This window comes from Mirounga leonina, unplaced genomic scaffold (genome assembly GCF_011800145.1).
Source record: "Mirounga leonina isolate KUSES-001 unplaced genomic scaffold, KU_Mleo_1.0 Mir_174, whole genome shotgun sequence".
Taxonomy (NCBI): Eukaryota; Metazoa; Chordata; class Mammalia; order Carnivora; family Phocidae; genus Mirounga; species Mirounga leonina.
In genome coordinates this window covers 80,142,686-80,165,277 of record NW_023270451.1, presented here as the reverse complement: position 1 = coordinate 80,165,277, position 22,592 = coordinate 80,142,686, and the positions used below count along the sequence as shown (strand labels likewise).

General features: G+C 37.2%; 1 protein-coding gene across 4 annotated transcripts in view; it reads left to right on the top strand.

Moving 5' to 3' along the window:
• Positions 1 to 22,592, top strand: part of TPK1 (thiamin pyrophosphokinase 1) — a 342,443-nt gene that overhangs the window by 54,398 nt on the left and 265,453 nt on the right. For 3 of the 4 annotated variants that reach the window (XM_035021317.1, XM_035021313.1, XM_035021314.1), the window contains one exon: positions 18,376 to 18,447. In XM_035021317.1, coding sequence (XP_034877208.1) covers positions 18,422 to 18,447 — 26 coding nt within the window. In that variant the 5' untranslated portion in view covers positions 18,376 to 18,421. Of the gene's footprint in view, positions 1 to 14,702; positions 14,811 to 18,375; positions 18,448 to 22,592 lie in introns of those variants that run through there. The other variant, XM_035021315.1, reaches the window with a different exon arrangement.

Below are 22,592 nucleotides of genomic sequence, written 5' to 3'. Positions count from 1 at the left end.
TCCTGGGTCCTAATATAGATGTTTATCAGTTCCTGTTTTTCTCCTCTCCCTGGCCTGCCCCACTGTGCTGCGAAATAGGGGATAGGCCTGCACATAGTTTTTCTTTCTGTTCTCTTTAGTCTGTTTGCCATTTAGCCTGTGTGTCTGACTGCTCTCCCATATATTCCCCCAAATTTATTCAGATTCACTTCAGCTTTCTTTATATATAGTTTTATCAAGGTCTTTTGTAGGTATTCCCCATTTTTTTCAGGCTAAAAAAAATCTGACCACAAACTTCTGTGTTTTTTTGTGCTTGATTCTTGGTTTTACTACTTTTTGTTTCTCCCTCTATAAAAAGTTGTATAGAAAAATGAGGAAGTCTTCCCATGTATAACAATGCCACTATTTTAGGATTTTTTATTTTTTATATATTTTTAAAGATTTTATTATTCGACAGAGTGAGAGAGCACAAGCAGGGGGAGCAGCAGAGGGCAAGGAAGAAGCAGACCCCGCACAAGCAGGGAGCCTGATGCGAGGCTCGATCCCAGAATCCTGGGATCATGACCCAAGCCAAAGGCAGACACTTAACCAGCCATCCGGGCGCCCCTCGGATTTTTTGCTTTTACTTTCTTCCTCATATCTAATAGGTGTTGAAGAAAAGAAATATTCAAACTAATAAAGGAAAAAATTATTCAGTGACATTCATTAAAGCACAGTAAGTCTTTATTCAAGGGAGGGGCCGTGGCTGTTGCTGCAGGGACCACTTTAATGGGATGTTAGTAGATAAGGAGCGGGGTAGGGATCAATGGATGGGAAATTATTGAGAGGAAATATCAGGGGTAGGAAGATTGTGGCTTAAATGATCTAAGAGGATTCTTGCCGGAGGCAGGCCAAGATGATCACCCAGGGGATGCAGGGGGATAAAAGGATCCGATCTGATCTAGAGGGTGATTAGATACTGGGAGTGTGGTGGGGCTGGTGGTGGGGGCAGTTCTGTTTAAACGGAGTCAGAATCCTTTCTTGCTAAAATTGGACAGTGTGGAAAGAACATGGAAGTCCAAAAGTCTGGTGTAGTCAAAAAAAGAGGTAGTCTGAGTTTGGTCAGTGAGAGAATCTTTGTCATAGGCAGTGTACCATTTCCATCTGGAGACTATTTTTTTTCCTTGTTTGACAACTTAAAGTTCTTTTAAGCTCAACTTCACTTTGATTTGATACTCTCTCTATTACATATATAATTGCGTTTGAAGAAAACCAAGTTTGACTTAGAGCTTTGTATTAGCTATGTCTTGTTCACTGCTGGTTTTAGATCCAATGTGCATTAAGATTAATTTGACCATGTATGTGATATAGTACTAAGTCAACTATAATATGAAAAATCAACAATAACCATGACAATTATAGTTACCTACAGTGAGTGCTCAATGCTCTTTGCAAGTAAAATTATTTTTTGTTTTCTTGCAAACCGTTCAGCATCTGTAGGAGCCTCTGCACTAAGTCACATCTTTGTGTGATATAATCCTTACGTCCCATGCATTCTTTCCAGTTGGTTTCTTTCTTTTTTTTTTTTAACTTTAAATATGCAGTCTCTCATGAAATGTTAGCAAACCCAGGGGTTCAGAAAGGATCCATTTTTCCAGTTTATCTGTTCTTTTGTTTAAAAAAAAATGTTTTAGTACACCTTTCTATTGAAAGTTTACCTTATATATTATTTTACCTTATTTTATTTATTGGGGGGGGGGAGAGAATACCAAGCAGACTCATGCTAAGTGCAGAGCTGACACAGAGCTCAGTCTCCTGGTGCTGAGATCATGACCAGAGCCCAAATCAAGTTGGACGCTTAACCGACTGAGCCACCCAGTGGCCCTAGATTTTTTTTTTTAAAGAAGTCCTTTACATACACAGAATTTCAAAGTAAACCACTAATTGTTCTATGTATTTTTAGTTGATATTTATTGAACTGCTACTTTTTGTATCATTTTGTGTTAAGGCTCTTGGGAGGAAGCATAAGATTCTTTTGTTAAGAAACTTTCCTGCTTGCATGCTCTCTAGCTGTTTCTGGTTTTTGATGGATTCTAAAGAGACTTACTTTTTGTCACATTTTAACATTCCTAACGTTGGAATGGCATCTTGCAGTCAGTGTCAGCCAAGTGACAGTCATGACCTAGTTGTATGAAAAATCATTCTGGGAAACATTCTGGTAAGCTCTGGCTTAGATTTGACAAAATAGATATTACTTAAAAAATCAATACATTCATTATATATAATTTGGGAAACAAAAAAACTTTTTTTTTTAATTAAGTAATCTCTTTGCCCAATGTGGGGCTTGAAGTAATGACCCCGAGATCAAGCATTGAATTCTCTCCCAAATGAGCCAGCCAGGCACTCCTGGGAAACAATTATAAAAGAATGATAGAAGGAAGAATAGTAGTATAATATAAAAAAGAAACTTGACTTACATTAGTATTCAGGAAAATTTCAGACATTCAAACAACAGGACTTTCAAATGCTGAAATCTCCACCAAAATTGTCCTTCATCCTTGGGATTCCCTTAATTTTTCTCGTCTGTTGTCTGCTACTTTGAAAGTCCTTAGGTGGCCTCTTACCCCCCCTGGAAACTCAGTTGTTGTTGATGGGTTACTGAGAATCTTCCACTTAGCCTTTCCTGAGTTGTTTTGTTTTTTTCCTAAATCAAACTCTGGGCTTCAGACCACTTGGGATATGTATGAAGTGTAGTCACAAGTAGGAAATCAACATAGGTATGGAAGGGACAGCTTAGAGGTTAACCACTGTGGTTTTGGTGTGAAAGGCAGGCCTTATTCTGCCATTTGGCAAGTTACTTTCTTTTTCAACTCTTAGTTTTTCCTTTGACAAAATAGGAAAAGTAATAGAATTTTCCCCATAATTTGCAGGGATTAAGTGGTACATATGCAATATTTTGATTTTCAACTTGTGTTTTCCTTTTTATTCTGTAGTCAGTGAATACTTATGAAGTATGTTCTCTGTGCCAGGTACTATGGATATAGCAATGAACAATTAGAAATTCATGTCCTCCTAGAGCTCTTTTGCTAGTTGGGGAGAATCTCTAGTACTTGATACATAGTAAGGATTCAGTAAATATTACCTTATTGCAGGAGAAGTTATTGTATAACAGTCTGTGTAACAGTATAACTTGCTATATAATAAAATAATAGCACCTTCTTATTCTTTTGAGGCTGACAATCCCTGGGGAAAGGGGAGCTCTAATTATCTCCTCATACAGCCCTGCCTTATGGCTCCTGCTGTATCAGTGCTCAAAGGGAGGAACTGCCAAGAGTTCCAGATGACAGTTTGCTGTGTTGGCACCTATTATTCAGATGCTGATGGGATAGATTCTTGGGCTTTTATATACTTGGGAGCAGATTTAACCTGTCTTTAGATTTCATTCATAATCTTACTCACATTCTTTTTAGTTTTTTGAGCAGTCTGTAATTTTAGAAGCCCTACCTGCTGAATCATAATGGTGAAGAACATGAGTTGATTAGCAAAAATAATGTTAAGAGCTATTTCATTTTAATTTTAGTGTGTCAGGTCTAAAGAAGACATTCACAGGCTTACAGCTATCTGGAACATCTTGACATTGCTCCAAGCAGTAAGGCCAATAATAGCCATATCAGAATGGAGCTTTTTAAAAATATCAATTATTTGAGTCTCCAGAATCTTCAACTGAAATTAATGGTGAGGGGAAGGTGGTGATCATTACTTAAAATGGCCTAAAATATATTTTACTATGTGGCTACTACCTCTGTCTCTGAGTTTTTCTATGGCTATTACCTTTGTTAAAAGATAAACTGAGGCACATTAACATTTTCAAAAGTTAATTGAAGCAAGTATCTCCTTGAATTGGGCAGCCACAAACTGAAGTAGTTAGCAGTGTTTAGCTGCCAGGAGCTAGGGGCGAAGCATTTAGAGGGCAGCCATGGAAGCAAGGCAAGGACATTATTTGATTCGCCTTACATAGGAAAGCCTGGTTAGGTGTTTATGATTAGTTGTTCTTAACATTTACTCAGATGCCAGTGCATTTACAATCGAGTCTGGCTTAGGTTCCCATTTCCTTACAGAGGCTACGAAGGCATTAGAGCCTCCCCAGTCTAATGACCTTCTTAAACTCCTCTTTTCCCCATTGGTAGTATTGCTGATTTTCTGTGTGTGTTTGACCCTTTTTGCATATGGTATTTTCTCTGCGTGGAATGCCATATCTCTTCCACCTGGGCACTGTTGCTTACCCTTCCTGAGTGCTAGAACAAGTTTTCTGTGACTAACAGCCCTGCCTCAGGGCAGGGAGGGGTTAAGATTCCCCTTAAATGTGGGATCTCATTGTAGTTGGCAAGTTGGTTTGTTTTATTTAATCTGTTGTTCTTCACGTTGTTTGAGACTTAATTTCTTCATTCAATGCAAAACATTAATAACCATCTTAATATCCTCAGCCCCTTATGGCATCACAGGGAAAAATGGCTTTTAAATATAAAGATTAGTTTCTGTTAGAAAAGCAGAGAATATTATGATCGTTGTTGGTTAATACCTAGTATGTTTTATTCTGGCATCTTAATTCCACAAACTTTAATTGATTTATTTAGAAGCCTTATTACATTCACAACTATTCATGATACTGGTATAAAGAAATAGCAAGACTAGCTTAAATGCTGGTTTTGATTGCATTGGTGATGTCATTATGATAAATTGTTTTATTGACAATTAAAGAAGGGAAAAAATGCCAGTTAAACTCTGACACAGTGCTAAGATACCACCGATTCTACAATACATTCTGTTGCCTCCTAAAATGAATTTTAGAGATGTTAAAATGTGCAAAAATGTTTATTTTAAAATCAGTGAAATAAGGTAATGCCATCTATACATTCTAAGAAAGATTTAAGACCTTTGTCAAGGATCAAAATGAGAGATTGGTTTCCATTTCCTTTCCTTTCCTTCATTTGCCTTTTGGTAGAGGTGTGCAAGTGAGCAGTGAGGTCCACAAATGCCAGATAGCCGGGAGATGGGGGTGTCAGCCTCAACATGAGAACAGAGAGGCAAATGAGGGTTTATTTGGGATTGGAGAATTGCAATTCAGGGAGCACAGAATCCGGTAGATACCCATCCTGTGTTCCTGCTTTGGAGTGAAAGCAAGAGGTTTTTATGAGGAAAAGGAAGGGGGAGCAATTACATGAAATAAGAGAAGTTTTCTGTGGGTGTTGTAACAAGCTAAGCTGCTCGGGGTTGTGTTGAGTGGCTGCTGATTTTATCTTCACAAAGTCCTTAACCATCAGTCTTGCGATTATGTGTCTGTTCTGCTGACTTCTCAAACCGTTGTCATTTTGCCCATTCCACAGGTTTTGGCCCAGTTCAAACAAAGGCGGGTAAGGTGGTTTCTCTCCAGTGGCCCCTCCACTCCATTTGAGAATGGCTCTAGTCATGTCAGTTTTTCACAGAGGACTAGATGAAGGATCTGAGAACCCACCAGATAATATAATCTGCTTTTGTAATGCTAAACATAACCTACAAATAAGAGAATTAAAATGGATAATTGATTAGTCATATTTCTCATTAAAATTATGGATAAGTGACTCTCATGTTTGACCAACTTTGTATTATAGGACATTTTATGGGAAATAGCGCAGGCTCCTCTCTGTAGCAATTGGGAACTAAAAATAACATTGGATGCATATTGAGATATTAGTTGACTTCAGAACCTCACATGAGGGGCGCCTGGGTGGCTCAGTCGGGTAAGCGTCTCTTGATTTCAGCTCAGGTCGTGATCTCAGGGTTGTGAGATCAAGCCCTACACTGGGCTCCATGTTCAGCACAGAATCTGCTTGAGATTCTCTCCCTCTGAACTTCCATTTAATTGCTTTATTTTTTAAGATTTTATTTGAGAGAGTGAGAGAGAGACAGCGCAAGCGTGCGCACACAAGCTGGGGGGAGGGAGAGGGAGAAGCAGACTCCCCACTGAGCAGGGAGCCCGACGTGGGGCTCGATCCCAGGACCCTGGGATCATGACCTGAGCCAAGGGCAGTTGCTTAATCGACTGAGCCACCCAGGCGCCCCGTTTAATTGCTTTAAATTAAAAAAAAAAAAGTGTAAATAATGAGAAGGTCAGAAACCTACGTTTCAAACCCCAGATTAATTTATGTTTGTGTCCTTAATTATACTACTGCTCCTCTTTCTTATTTAGCTAGGCCAAATTCACTTTGCCCATCTTTCTCTGAGCATTCAGGGCAAGCAGTGGCCTTTTCTTTTCCCACAGGGAGCCTTGGGCCCCATCTCTCACTTCCTATTTACAGATCACCTCCTCGGAGTCTAGATATTCTGTAGTTACCTACCCTCTCCTTTTCTACTTCGCTGATTTATTTTTCTCCTTAGTGTTCACTGTTGTCTAACGTCCTGTGTATTTTACTTATTTTGTATTTTTTCTGTCTTCTTGCAAGGAGCATAAACTCCCTGAGGCAGGATTTTCATTGCTGTATCCCTTAAACCTAAAACAGTTCTAGGCATGTAGAAAGTGTTTAGTAATACTTGGTGAATAAATAACCACAAATGCCACTGTAGTTTTATTTTTCTTGTATAAGAGAGGTTGAATTACAAAGTGTTGTGTGTTACGATAAATTGTTTTCTGTATAGATCACGGATAGTTGTGCTTTAAAATTTAAATCATTGATTAGATAAAACAGTGAAAGATTCCAGATATACTACAGAAGTTAGTCACTGGGATTAGATGTCACAACTGAATGCAGTCAGTAGAGATTTTTCTGGCAAGTAACAAAAAACAGTTGTTCCCCCGCCCCCCCCCCACCTTTGGTACAGATCACTTTGTATTTACTTAAACATTTCCTTCTGTGTCTCTGTATGATAGAGGAATTATTAAACTCATCAGGTATTAAAATACCTTCCAGGTTAAATGTAAGACAGTCAAACTTTTTCTACTAGATGTTTAAAATAAAATGATTATTAAATTTTACTTATTTACAGTTGAGAAATAGGGAACTTTACTTTTTTGGGGTTTTTTTCCTATTTGAAAGGTTGTATTCATGCTGAGACTCAGATGAAGTAATACGAAGCTGTTGATGACTGCAGTTCATTGAGTTTATATAAAGCTGACTCGACATACTTTGTCTTTTAAGGTTACCAGAAATCTAGGGATTCAAAGCATCATTCTTTTTCAAGAGCGGTGATTGCAAGAGAGGGTCTCCAGCTGCTTACTAAATACACAGGAAATTTGCAAGGCACTTGTTAGGTTGTAAATGGCCAGGGCCATTTGCAGCATGGAAATTGGCAAGTGCTAGAAATCAGGGTTTCATCCTCCTTTAGCTATCTGGGCTAGTAGTTCACAGTGTAAGTTTGCTAATGTATATCAACTTATAATGTCACTGGTATTCCCTTCGATTCTGATAGACTTTTTTTAAAGTCCTAGAAAGAAGAAAAGTTACAACCAGGTTCATGGACATTGCTGAGGATATAAAACCATTCTTTTTATGTGTTCTGGCAGGGCCGGGGGGAAGGTACATTTCCTCCCTTTGGCCCACATTATTCCTAGATAAATGTGTGGGTGGAGCAGTTGTGGTGGGGTGTAGTTTACATGGAACCTTCTTGGCATTGGAAGCTTGACTATAAACGTTACTAATTATTAACTGGCATGTAACTCTTTGGAGATTTGAGCACCAATGTCTTATTTTATAATGAATGCCATCAGTTTGTAGCTGATTTAGAACTGGAACATAGGGTTCATTAAGTGAGGGACACCTATATTGAACCTCTCGTGGTTTGTTCTTCACATTAAAAAAACAATTCTAAGGTTTCTGTTCATACAGGTTATGATGTTATTAGAAGCAATTTTATAAGACCTAGGAAGTCTTAAAGATTACCTGGAAAGTTAGAACACTCTAAAATTATGATGGGTAAGTTTGTGAGCATGTGTGCATGTGGAGTTCTGGGGGTAACTCTTTAGTGATACAGGAAATAACGCAATGAGTGGTTTTTTAAGTTCATATTATAGAACACTTATTTCAAGACTTCTTTGTGCCAGGGTCTATGCTCAGTTTTGAAAATAAAAGGGATAAGTAAATTTTTTTCTTCATGCCTAAAGTATATAACCTGTTACTGAAAGAGAAATGTGTAACTATTAGTAAAAAGAATTAAATACTATGGTTTATAGATGAGATTAGTGGGGAAAGGAGAGCAAGAGGTAGGGAAAAGGAGTAAAATATTTTCTCTAAGTTTTGAAAAATAAGTAGGTTTTTTTCCAGAGTAGACAGCTATGTTTGAGTATTTATTTTTTTCAGACACCATACTACGCTCTTCATATATATATATATATATATTTTTTTTTTTTTCACTGAATCTCCCATTATTATAGCCCACACTTTATGGACTCAGACATGTTAAATTTCTCAAATATCTCAAAGTCACACAGGTAAAAAGTGACAAAACTGGGATTTGAACTATGTCTGTGGGATTCTAAAGTTGATGTTCTTAACCACTGTGTTATTCTGAAGAGCATTTAAGGCAAAAGGAAAACCACGAACAAAGACATGAGATCTATGAAGGTGCCTGGCATGTCCACAGAATAGGGAACCAGTCTGGACCAGGCCAGTAGACTAGAACCCAGGAGGAGTTGAGATGGTAACTGGAAAACCTAGGGCCTGACACAGCCACTGGCAAAACAGGATATGCTCTTCAGTCACTTACATATTTGGTCAATGTTATTGAACACCTCTGTGTGCCAGGCATTTTGCTTGGTGCAGGCTCTATGGAAATGAGCACAGAGCCTGGCCTTCAAAACCTGAGCCTAGTAATGATACCAGTATTTTTGGTTAACTTCTTTCTTTTCTTTTCTTTTAAGATTTATTTATTTATTTGAAAGAGAGAGAGAGTCCTAAGCAGACTCCGTGCTGAGCATGGAGCCCGACATGGGCCCAATCTCATGACCCTGAGATCACACTTGAGCCAAAACCAAGAGTTGGACAGTTGGACACTTAAGCGACCGTGCCACCCAGGCGTCCCTCGGTTATGATTTCTTGCTTTGCACACTGACCTAGAAAATTTTTCTTCACTTGATCTTTAGATAAATTTCTTCAGTTTTATATTAGTTTTAGTTTCATAACTATGTAAGTTTCATAACTATAAGTGTGTATATATATATCATATATAGATGTATATACCATGTATAGTTAGATACTATAAAATGGTATAGTTATCCCATAAAATTACTGTGTATATGGTATACACTCTTCTAGAATTAATTTAACCATACGGTGTGAGGCAGGACATTGATTACCATCTGTATCTTCAATTTTCATCTAAGTGGGAAACCCCTTTGTTTTCCCTGTTGAACCACTAGGTGGTTCTAATTTAAGTGCTGCAGCTCTTTACTTAAAAAGTGGATTGTGCATGCTGTTAAAATCCTTTATAAAGTTTGGTAAACAAATACTAAATGAATTTGTGAATAAATGAATCAAAATGCAAAGATTGCTTTCTTCTAACTAGCATGTGGTTGGTGCTACACCCCACCTGCCTTTGTCAACTTCTTTTCTGATAGAACAGAACTATCATTTTGAGGTGTATCCCAGGCTGTTTTCAGTTTCTAATCTGATTTAATCTGCTAGTTTTGCTCACAAATTCCCCCTCCCAACCTCCTCCTTAAAGAGCTTTTGAAGGGAGTGCAGAGTTGGTTTCAGCATTTATATGATATAAAGGCAAATACAGAAAAAGTTAATGATTTCTCTCTCCCCTTTTGATTCTCATTCTCCTAAGATAATTGGTTTTTAGCTTATTACACCTTCTTCTGTGTTCATTTCTGGCAAATGTCAGCCTTAAAAATAAAATAGCCAGTTACTTTACCAGCAAAATGAGTTTATCAGCGAATGGCAGAGAAATTGCAATTGGGGACAAGTAAACTATGGTGAACTGTGGGCAAGTCTGAAGAGACCAAGGCAAGGTCAGCTTTTACTAGGTTTATGGAGAAAATTGGGGAGAGTTACTTTGAATGGAATTTCACTGGAGAAGAACAAGAGTTCGAAGTTTTGGTTTCTCGCTGGCTGCAGGAGGTGGTTAGTGCCTTGTTGCTGGGGCAGGGAGGGATCTTCCCTTCTTTTTCTAAAAGGCAGGAAATAAAATTCCTATGTGAAAAGTGCCCTCCCTTGTCAAAATAATTCCTAACCTTCCGTCTTTCTGCTGGAATTGCAGGCCGAGTGAGAGGAGCGGGGGCGGGGACCGCGAGCACACATGCGCTAGAGCGCCCCCTGCAGAGCTCCCCACTCCATTTTCAATGAGGTTTCCTTTACTGGTTTTGTGTAACTAGTGAAGAGAAAAGTTCTTTGTGAGAACAGTAGGAAAATACTAACAGAATTAGGACTTGGGTGTATTCTTAAATGTAACACTGATACATAAAAATCTTACCCTAAGCTTTGAAGAACAAACATTTCCCGAGTTTTCTGTGACCTATTTCAGTGCTGGGGGAAAAAAAACCCTACGTTCTGTTCTATAAAGTAGAGTGAGTTGCATCTTTATTTGCGGTCCTGAGAATCTGGTTGTAAGTCACCTTCCCCAGCTTCTTAACAAGCACTTAAAACCCTCAGTTTAAATAGTGTAATTTACTTGTTAGTTTGGGGAGGAAAGATTGCTAGATAGTCCACAAATAATCTTTTCATTTTTACTCTAAAACTCAAATAATGCACTATTTTAGTAATTCTGTTCTATTCCAGTGTGGTAGTCATGATTGTTGGCCAACATCTTTTGGGGAGGGGGATTTTGCCTGGCATGTTCTTTTTTTTCCATTGGTTAAAATTTTATTTCCCTTTTTAATAAAAATCCTATTTAAGCACAAGGTGCTAGATTTATAAGACATAAAAGATTAACAGATAAAATTAATGCTCCCTTCTATTTTTGTGTTCTAACACCTTTCCTCTTTGATAGATATGCTTGGCATTTGCAAAAATATATGTATATATTTTCTTAATAAAATGTTCACACAAATGGTTGTATAACGTATTCATTTAGCACCTTTTTCTACTTTTATCTTCGAGATTGGTATTGAAGGATATAGAGCTGTCATACTCTGTGGGACACAGCATAAATCTATGCTAATGCATTGTTTCTCTTCTTTCTCTATTAAAAACAAAAGCAAACTTTTAGATAGCTTTGCTTATAGATTCTTTTGTGTATATATCATTTCTATGAAAAAGAAAAGCCAGAAGTTGAGAAATCTGACCTGTTTACTTTACTTGGACCTGCGTAAAGGCCACTGAAGTGTTAGTTGTTAGCATGTGAGAATGTTTACCCTTGTCCTAGTGCAGGTCATTTGTTGTCAAAGCTCTGCCTACTGATAGAAGTTCCTCTTGAATTCTTTAAAAGCCCACAGTGTTCATAAGCTAAAAGTGTGTATTTATCTTGAGTTTAGTAAGATTTCTTCCACTGTGGTTTTGCCTCCTGATATGATGGACTGTGTGTGTGTCATCAGAATTACTTCATGGTACATGATTCTCTGGAATTAAAATCTGTATTTCTTTTTATTTATTTTATTAAAGAGTGAACAAAAAGACTTATTCAGAAGTGCTTTGATGACCTGATTGTGTGCTATGTAATCAGTGTCCATTTGAGAAGGACATTGACTCCATGCCTAGGAAACTCTCAAACTCCAAATAAACGTCACTTGTTTTCTCTGCAACTAGAGGCCTCAGAGAATATCAGACTGTGGTTTGACTATATCCCAATTTAGCTTAATTTGGACTTATTTTGATTATAAATATTGGTATTCCTTTGAGTCAAAAATCCTGTGTAAGGAATATTAAAAGTTCTCTATACTGTCGTTATTTATAATATTGCTACATATGAAGCCCCCCCCCCCAACCTCCAGGTAGTTCTCATGGTACCTAATCAAGCCCAAATAGAAAATCTAGAGAAGGTATTAAGAAAGGGAGTATTTATTGGCATGTTGAACCTTGTTGGCCTTCACTGATGGCCAGTTAAAGGGATTCTGTGCTTTTTGAGGTAATTAGAAATAGTTGAGGTTGCAGGAGGGATAAAAGGTAGGCCTTCTGTTTTAGAAGCATGTGCCAAACTTAAATGGATTCTGCCTTCAGAAAATGTTATGAACTGACTTTTCAGGTGTGAGTACTGTTGTGAACCTAGCTGTCAACATGTCAAAACCAATGTGAGGGACTATAATTTTTTAGTATTTCATGATGAACCCTTAAGGTTATGACACTACATCTACAGTTTGCTAGGCAGTGATTGATTTATTGATAGACGGGGAAACACAGTTTATTGTAGCCCAGGTCAGCAGGGCAAAGGGCAGTTGATGGAGCAGCTTTGAATTCTGTCAGCAACTTGAAAGGTGTCAGTGTTCCAACATGAAGAATTCAGCTTTCTTCATTTGGGTTATAGTGAGAATGTTTTTTGGGAACAAGTATATTTAGGCTAACCTTCGCAAAAGTGGGGGGGGAAAATATTTCTTGGTGTGGCCTTTTATGTCCAGAAAGACTTAAAGATTTTTAGACTTCCCTTTCCTATTCCCCCTACTTACACAACAGAAGCTTACTGGGTGTAAAATGCATTTCTGGCATAGTGGATTCCTGTGAGAATTTGTCAGGAGCATTTTGTTTTTAGGGACAGTTTTTGTACTATGAGGAGCATCAAACTTGGACAGAACCATTATGGTTGCATTGTGGGAGGCCATGCTCTTCATAGAAACTGATTTAAACCTTTCAGAATCTAAATATACTTTTAACCTGAAGGTTGAAAGATAATAACTAGATATAGAACAAGGTTTGTAGGGCTCTCTGGTGTAATATGTGGATTTTTTAATTCCCTAAATAGGTACTAAATAGAAACCTCCATTTAACTTGAAAAGCCTTAATCTCATACAAAATATTTCCAAACTATTTAGTTGCACTTCTGCAGAGTATTTCCAGTTTCTTTAGATTTTTCTTAATTTATAATTATCAAGATACCATTTACTCAACATAGTATTGGAAGTGCTAGCCAGAGCAATTAGGCAAGAAAAATATATAAAAGGCATCCAAATTGGAGAGGCAGCTGTCAAACTGTCACAATTTCCAAATGGCATATTATGTATATAAAAGTCTAAAGACTCCCTCAAAAAACTGTTAGAACTAATAAATTCAGTAAAGTTGTAGGATACAAAATCAATACACTGTTTTTCCCCCTAATAATGAACTATCAGAGACATTAGGAAACCATTCCATTTACAGTTGCATCAAGAGGAATAAAAAGCCTAGGAATAAATTTAACCAAGGAGGTAAAAGACATGTGCACTGAAAACTATAGTACTGTGATGAAAGTGGAGAAGACACAAATGAATGGAAAGAAATTCCATGCTCATGGATTAGAAGAATTAGAAGAATTAATTTTAAAATTCCTATTCTATCCAGGGGAACATACAGATTTAATGTAATCCCTATCAAAATTCCAATGCCATTTTTCACAGAAATAGAACGAACAAACCAAAACTTGTATGGGACCATGAAAGACCCTCAAGAGTGAAAGTAATCTTAAGAAAAAGCTCAAGGCATCACATTCCCTGATTTCAAATTATATTAGAAAGCTGTCGTAATCAAAACGATATGGTATTAGCATAAAAACAGACAAAAGGGTCAGTGGAAAGAATAAGGAGCCCAGAAATAAACCCATGCTTATGTAGTCAATTAATTCATGACAAAGAAGCCATGAATATAAAATGGGGGAAGGCCAGTCTCTTCAATAAATAATGTTGGGAAAACTGGACAGCCACATGCAAAAGAATAAAAAGGGACCACTATCTTACATCATATACAAAAAATAAACTCAAAACGGATTAGACTTAAACGTAAGACCTGAAACCATAAAACTCCTGAAGAAAACATAGGCAGTAAGCTCCCTGACAGTGGTCTTGGTGATGATTTTTTTAAATCTGAAAACAAAGCATTAGTTGGGACATCAAACTAAAAAGCTGTACAGCGAAGGATAGCATCACCAAAATGAAAAGACAACCTACTGAATGGGAGAAAACAATTTTGCAGAAGCACAAAAGACCCCGCATAGCCAAAGCAATTTTGATAAAGAACAAAGCTGGATACATCACAATCTCTGATTTCAAAATATATTACAGAGCTATGGTAATTAAAACAGTATCATATTGGCATAAAAACAGACACATAAATCAATAGAACACATTAGAGAGCTCAGAAATAAATCCATACATACATGGTCATTAATTGATGGGGAAAATGCAGTCTCTTCAATAAATGGTGTAAGGAAAATGGACATCCACAAGCAAAGGGATAAAACTGGACCACTATCTTACACTATACAAAAAAAATTAACTCAAAAAGGATTAGAGATTTGAACATAAGACCCGAAACCATAAAACTCCTAGAAGAAAACATAGGCAGTAAGCTCCTTGACATAGGTCTTGGTGCTGATTTTTGAATCTGATACCAAAAGCATGAGTTGGGACATCAGTCTAAAAAGCTGTACAGCAAAGGATAGCATCACCAAAATGAAAAAACAGCCTACTGAATGGGAGAAAACAATTGCAAATCTTATATCTGATAAGGGACTAATATCCAAAATATACAAAGAATTTGTACAACTCAATAGCAAAAAAAAAAATCCAATGAAGAAATGGGTAGAAGACCTTTTTCTTTTCTTTTTTTTTTTAGAGTTTATATTTTAAGTAAACTCTACACCCAACATGGGGCTCAAACTTAGAATCCTGAGATCAAGAGTCACATGTTCTACCAACTGAGCCAACTAGGTACCCTTGAATAGACCTTTTCAAGAGAAGACTCATGGATGACCAACAGGTACATGAAAAGATGGTAAATGTCAATAATCATCAGGGAAATGCAAATCAAAACTACCATAAGATGATGACCTTGTGCCTGTTAGAATGGCTATTATCAAAGAGACAAGAAATAATAAGTGTTGATGAGGTTGTGGAGAAAAGGGACTCTCTTGCATGTTGGTCACAATATAAATTGGTACAGCCATTGTGGAAAATGGTATGGAGATTCCTCAGAAAATTAAGAATAGAGCTACAATAGACCCAGCAATTCCACTTCTGGGTATTTATCCAAAGACAAATAAAGCACTGATTTATAATTTAAACAGCTATAAACATTTCCATTTTTATTGTGGCATTATTTACAATAGCCAAGATAGGGAAGCAACCTAAGTGTCCATTGATGGATGAATGGATAAAGAAATTTTGGTGTGTATGCATACATATGTATATTATATATGTATATATGTAGATATTATATATCTATAATGTAATTATTCAGCTATAAAATAGAATGAAATCTTGTCATTTGCTGAACATGGATGGACCTTGAGGTCATTATGCTAAATTAAATAAAGAAAAATCCCGTATGAGGTCTTCTATATATGAAATATAAAACAAAACAAAACCTATAGATACAGAGAACAGATTGGTGGTTGCCAGAGGTGGGTATGGTGGGGAGGGAAATTGATGAAATGTTTTCTTTTTCTGTTTAAATAAATTGGATTTAAATTTTGGAATTCTGAAATAAAAAGAAATTGGATTTCTTGGTATTTGCTGTTCTATTGTCCTTGCACTTCTTAACTAAAAGAAAATCTTGATATAATACAGTTCTCCAAGATGAAATAGAATTATCTTTGCCTTCTGTTGCAGTGGGCTTTTTTCTTGGCTTTATACCTGAAGTCCAAACAGACTTTTGGGCTCTAATAACCCTTGTTGGAGTAATTGCCGTATCATTACTTTATGGAATAGTTTTTAGTTCTCTTTTCCTTGCTCCAGGGCTTAAAAAAATTTATAGACTTTTTTTTTTTTAAAACAGCTTTATATTTACAGAAAGACTTAATCTTAAAACCACATTTTGCTGCAAAGGAGTCTGGGATATATAGTTTTTCACCTGGACAATAATGGGCCCAGTAAAACAAAAAACAGAAAGCAAAACGAAGTAAAAACCAAAAATGAAACAAGATGAAACCCTCCCCCCACCGCTCAGGATTCTGTTGTTAAGAGAAAGAATATTCTGAGGCAGTTATGGTCTCTGCCACAATCATTCACAGTAATGCGGCCCAAAGGAGCATCCTGGATTCCCTTTACCTCTTGATAAGTGATTTTGCCAATTCTCAAACCTCCTGTCATCACCGTCTTAACTTGTTTAATGCCTCCTCCTGCTTCCCCTCTCCAGAATTAGTGGGAAAAGTCCTGAAATTAGAGATGGACCAGATGATGTCCTCTAATTGCTAGTGAACTCCAAATGAATTTGTAGTTTTAAAATTGTGGACTGTCACCTTCCGTAATCCATTTCTTACAGTGGTTGTTTTGAAATGGTTCACACTGTACTCTTAATTCCATATTCTCACTTTGGTTTTGTTTACTTACAAATAAATCAGCCATACTCCACCTCTGCCTCGGTGCTCTGTGTCTCTATATGTCTTCATGTACCTCCATCTCAATTGATTTTCATCCATAGGATGTAAGTCTGAGGAGGGCCGCAAGCTCAGCGGTGCCTGAACAGGAGTATTTTGTGCTCTATAAATGCCTGCTAAATGAATGAATGAATCCCAGCCTTTCTTCCTCTTCTCTTCAGAATATAAGATTGTTTCTATATTTAAAGAATCTTCTCTTGACTTAGCTGCCATTTTCCCTTCATTTCTCACAGTTCACTTTTTATTTTTTAACAAGCGGCATTCTCCTCCTGGTTTACTAACTCCTTGTTCTCTTCTCTGTCTTGAGGCTCCCTCTGTGACTTTTCAGATTTTGCTTTGAGATTTCCCCCCCTCAATGGCCTTTTCTGGTTGTTCAGTCTCTATGACCTCTCTAGAGCACGCTGTGTTATTGACAGAGCGTTCTGGGAAATACCCTCTTCCTTCTTGTGCCTTTCTTGTTTTTCCTTCTGCATTTCCTTTGTTGATGTCCTTCAGCTCTGTAGTGGTGAGCCAAACAGTATGATATTGCTTTCCTCCTTTATTCTTTTGTGTCTGCCCCTTCTTTGCAATATCTCAGCTGCTAGGCTGCTCTTTGACCTTGGCTATTATTTCTGTATGCATGATTACCAAATAGATACAAATTGCTTTTAGTACTCATTTCTACATCCCTTTTAAATACTTCCTGGGTGCCTCAACTTAAACTCCTCTATTTAAACAGTATGTCTGAAATCTGGGATGCTGGTCCCTGTCTTGGTTTCCTGTCATTAGGGCATTGCTTCTGAAACTGCATGCTGGTAACCCTAATGGTGAAGGATAGCAATTTCCTGTGTGGTGTTTTCCTTGTCTGGACTGCCCCTCCCTTTATTCTTTCCACCTTCTTTTTTTTCCTTTTAAGATCAAGTTCAGAAATCTGCATTTCACGAAGATTTCTAGGGTGACATGAGACCTTACTGACTCTCTGGGCTTTGAACTCCTGCCACACTCATCTGTGTATTACCTGGTCCTCTTCATGTACTTGTGTTGTGTTGTATTGTAGAATAAATCCTCTTTATTATAACTGTTTCATCTTACAGATACTCTGTAATCTTATTCCTCTTTGTACTCTCAGTGCCTGCGATGTAATCAGCACTTAAGATGTGTGCTGTGGATGATGGCATCCCCTTTTCATTTCCTTATCTTGTTCCATTTCTAACACTGAGATTGCTTAAAAAATTAATTTTTCTTATCACCAAACAAATATTTCTCTTCCATAAATGAAATGGAGTGCTTGGACTGAGCTGAATGACACGTTTTCAACATCCTGATTGCATTTTGCTTTGCACTATTTTTAGTACATTATAAAGGGCTTACAATGACTGTTGGAGGAGTAACTTTTCTCTGTCTTTTGAGTGTCTTCATCTTTTGAGTGCCATCTAAAAACTTCGAGTAAAAGAGTCATGAAAAGAGCTAGTGGGATTCTGTGCATACCAAAGTTTGTATGGGGAGGAAAGAGATACGGAGTAGGAGAGAGAAAATGAATAAATGAGAATGAGTGTGAAAACATGTGCCCTCCAGGCCCCACTACTTGCTAAATAATGTCAGGATGATGTTGGACCAGCCAGATGGAAGACTAGTTGTGTCAAAGGGGTGGATATCTCATAAGGATGAGAATTCATTTTAAGAACATTTTTGCTCCTCATCCCCTACAAAAACTTACCCAATTGTTTTTATGATAAATTGTTTTTGTAATCAATTCCTCAGCAATATAGTAATTTGGACAGACATATTGGATGAAGTAGATCAGTTAAAGTATGTTGTCCTTTAAAATTAAAGTATGAGAAATTAGTTGTAGTTGAAATTTAGCTCTGTGGAGATTGAAAATCTGGATTAGTGGAGTGTGATTCCAGACTCAAATGAGGGGAACAGAGGACTCTTCACCTACTTACTTTACTTCTTTTATTTCCATAGGGAAGTTGAAATACTGCCTTGTGGTTCTGAATCAGCCTCTGGACAAATGTGTTCGTCATCTTTGGAGCAAAGGTAATCTTAATTAGCATTTATATTTCTTTACTTTCTTAATCTATTTAGGACTAATATGACTATTAAATATTCCAGAATATAACTACAATACCAAAAAGTGGAACTTATAATGAAGTGATATAATTATTGAATTATCAGAAGAATGGATCTGCTCTGTTAAGTAGTTTCTATGGGTGGTTTCCACAGGATGGATCCCCCAAGGACAGAATTACAATGTAGCATCACTATGCGTTATTTCATCTATCAGCTATGGGGATGTTAATCCTGAGTACTCACTAAGTGTTTGTTGAAGTGTAAATAGTTTTGGCACCAGCAACAATAAAAAGCATCCTCAAGCCTGACTCATCCTAGTATCCAGCAATAAGATATCTGCAGGGTGACCAGATTTACAAAAAAAAAAAAAAAAGACTAACAGTATATTAGAATCTCAAGGGATGCTGAAAAATGTAAACATGCAGTAGTTTTGCAGAATTAATACTTTCGTGAGTTTTCCTGTAAGAAACAGACTTTAATTAAACTTTTTTACATTATTCTTTGATTTTTATACCGTTAGCTCTAGGCAAGAAAATAGTATTAAATATCATTTACTGTTTTGAACCTCTGCTCTTCCATGAAATCTTGAGCTTTTTTCAAAGGGATACTTCTTTTAAGGTTAGCAATGTAAGTTTTAAGCCAAATTAGATAGGCAGAAGAATGTGATTCTTGATATATTGATGCATATTCCAGATGATTCTCTCTTATTGCAGAATTCTTTTGTATCCTCAGCATCAAGGCTATATGTCTTAGAATGCAAATCTGTTATGTCAGTAAGCTCACATCTGTGGACAGAGGTAGTTGTGATACTAGGGGGAATAGATCATTATGGATGATTTTGTATAATGAATTTTTCTTGTCCTATGGGTGATTACCATGAAAACACTTTATTCTAAATTTAGCTATCTTTATGTTAGCCAACTGAAAATGTCACGTTATTATTGCACTGAAAGTTGGAAAGCTATTTAACCAGTAACTTCTAGAACTTCTCACTTGCTTGTAATTAGGTGGTTATTCAGGTGCCATCAGAAAGGTCATTTTGTTGTCACGTCAGTGCCTAGTGCTGTGTCTAGCACATAATTGCTTAGAAATTACAACCAGTGAAAGTGAATTTAATATGATTCACATTCCTAAAAAACACCAAAATAAACTGATTGATTAGGCACATCCTTTTTATCTGAACTTATTACCAGGTTTTATTATATTTTTAGGATAGTGTGTGAACAGCTGTGTTTTACTGCACATCTTAAAAATAGACAAAATAATCATTGATGGGAACGACTGGAAACCTTGGGTAGGGAAAACTACATCTAGGAAGTCTCATTTTCGAGGGTGAAGGATCCCATTTTGTCCATAGTGTGAAACAATGTAGATTTTTGAGCTGACTGAAGTTTCTGATTGCATTTGTTTCCTGCAGTGAATTGGATTTGAAAAAGTTTCATACCGGACATACACCAACTATTTATTTGATTTGCATAAAAAAATGAACAGTAGGCCAGTCTGTATACATAGAACTAAAAATATTTAAATGTGACATGGACTGCAATGGTTAGATAAATCTCGTTTCCAAAATAACTTTTCTTTAGGTTATTGAAATGTACTTTCATATATACGTCCAGGATAATTCTTGGCTCTCTGGAGCCATTAACCATTATAAAAAGTGGATCTGTTCGTAAGTACTGAGGAAGGGTAGAATAGGAGTTTTGTGATTCTCACAACAGAAGCTGTGATTTTTTGTTTGTTTGTATTGTCCTGTTTTGTGTTGTTCTTCTTCCAAATAAAACTTAAAAAAAAAAAAAAAGAAGAAGAAGGTATTGGGCAACTGAATGGCTCAGTCGGTTAAGTGTCCAACTTTTGGTTTAGGCTCAGGTCATGATCTCAGGGTTGTGAGATTGAGCCCTGGGCGGAGCTCCACACTCCTCGGGAAGTCGGCTTGAGAGTCTCTCTCCGTCTCCCTCTGCCTCTCCCCTCGTGTATGCATGCACCCTGTCTCTCTAAAATAAACCTTTAAAAAAAAAAAACAAAACTGGATATTAAGGAGGGCACTTGTTATGATGAGCACTGGGTGTTGTATGAATCACTGAATTCTACTCCTGAAACCGATATTGCACCGTATGTTAACTAACTAGAATTTAAATAAAAATTTGAAAAGAGAAAACAAAAACTACCCAACAAATAAAAGTAAAAAAAGAAATATAGGGAGACTTTGAGCTTGAGTTGCCGATGTTAACAAAAGAGAGAGGCCTAGAAAAAACTGTAGGGCAGCGTGGAGGGCCTGGGACGGAAGACAGGGTTGCAGCTTGGGATTTCAGCAAGTAAGTGCCGGAAGCAGCCTTGCTGGCTACTCTTTGTCCTGTATATGTGTCATTTTTTGTAAGTTTCTGTAACAAGTCTGAAGATTTCTGAAGAACGGAAAACAAGGGGTGAAATCCAGACTATTATATCAAAACAAAGACAAAATTTGGAGTCTGCTGCACAGTGTCAGTGTTTTATATAATATCAATCATTTAACTTCAATCTATGCTAAGGACTTCTGGCAAGTAGGGATTTCCTGAGATTCCCTTAAGGGGAAAGACTATTTTGAAGGTTTATTTATTAGTTTTGCCCTGCAACGTTTATATGACATATTATGCAATTTATTTTAAATGACTAAAGAAGGGATTCAAGGGAGATTAAAAGAGAAGTTTTTAAATGTATTTTCTCTTTAATACTTCATGAAGTTTCAGTGATTTTCTTGGTACTTTTATTTTTTTTTAAGATTTTAAAAAATTTATTTATTTGACAGATAGCACAAGTAGGCAGAGCAGCAGGCAGAGGGAAAGGGAGAAGCAGGCTCTCTGCTGAGCAGGGAGCCCGATGTGGGGCTTTCTTGGTCCTTTTTTTTTTTTTAAGATTTTATTTATTTATTCATGAGAGACAGAGAGAGAGAGAGGCAGAGGGAGAAGCAGGCTCCCAAGGAGCAGAGAGCCTGATGCGGGACTCGATCCCAGGACCCTGGGATCATGACCTGAGCCGAAGGCAGATGCTTAACCATCTGAGCCACCCAGGCGCCCTTTCTTGGTCCTTTTAATCCCTACCTGTCCCAGCAGTTTGTATACTCGATTTAATCTGGAGATATAAAATAATTACAGAGGTAGGTAGATAGATGAAAAGCCAGAACTCTAGCTAGTATCTAACTTTTCTGTAACTGTCAGAGGTTACTGGCATTTGTAAATGGATATTGCCTTTAGATTTCTTAACTATTTTTTTTTTTTTTGAATCAGACTTTCTCTTTCAGTAAATGTCTTTCTCATCCTGAAATATGTGATAAGTGAAGAAAAATAGGGAAGTCTGTGTTTGAAGAATTCTGCTTATTTCTTTTGTAGATCACTTATTCTCCACTTGGGGTCACCATGCTTACCAGGATCTCCAAAGGTAGTAGGAGAGATCTGAGTTACATAAAAAAATAAAAATAAAAAATAAAATCTGACATTCACTTACCTGGGGTGAGATTTTAGATGGACCATATATCAGGTTTCTAGGAGTTTGACTTATTAAAGTGTATCTTCATTTTTAATGTGAGTTCACGGCTTTTCTCTGTCTTTTCCATTTGATCCGTAGAACATGGTGACCATGCAAATTAGATTATGAATAGATTATCAGATTACAGTGATGCCAGGTGCTTATCTCCAGTGTGACACTCTTTTCCTCTAAAAGGAGTTTTCTTCACTTGATTTCTTTCTTTTTCAGTTCTCTGGTAAAAAACCTTCAGATCATGCCAGGGTGTGGGCACCATACTCTGGTTCATTGCCAATAAGGCTTTAAGACATAAAACATCTGACAAATCGGGCAGGTCTTTGAGGTTAAAAGGACACCCATGCAGCATACGTGAATCAAAATAGAAACAAGGTCTTTGAATTTATAACATCAGTGTTTTCCCTTCTGGTTCATTGGTAATTAATGCTTTCTGAGGCCATTTTAGGTCAGGCATTGGGTCCAAAGCTGGGGATGTAATGGTCAGCTCTTAGTTGCAGCTGCAGTTAAGTTAGGGGAGCACAGACGTAGATGCTTCCTCACAAAGGCAGGTCAGAGGCCTGGGAGCCACAGGTCCTTAAAATGAATTTGCTCATCCA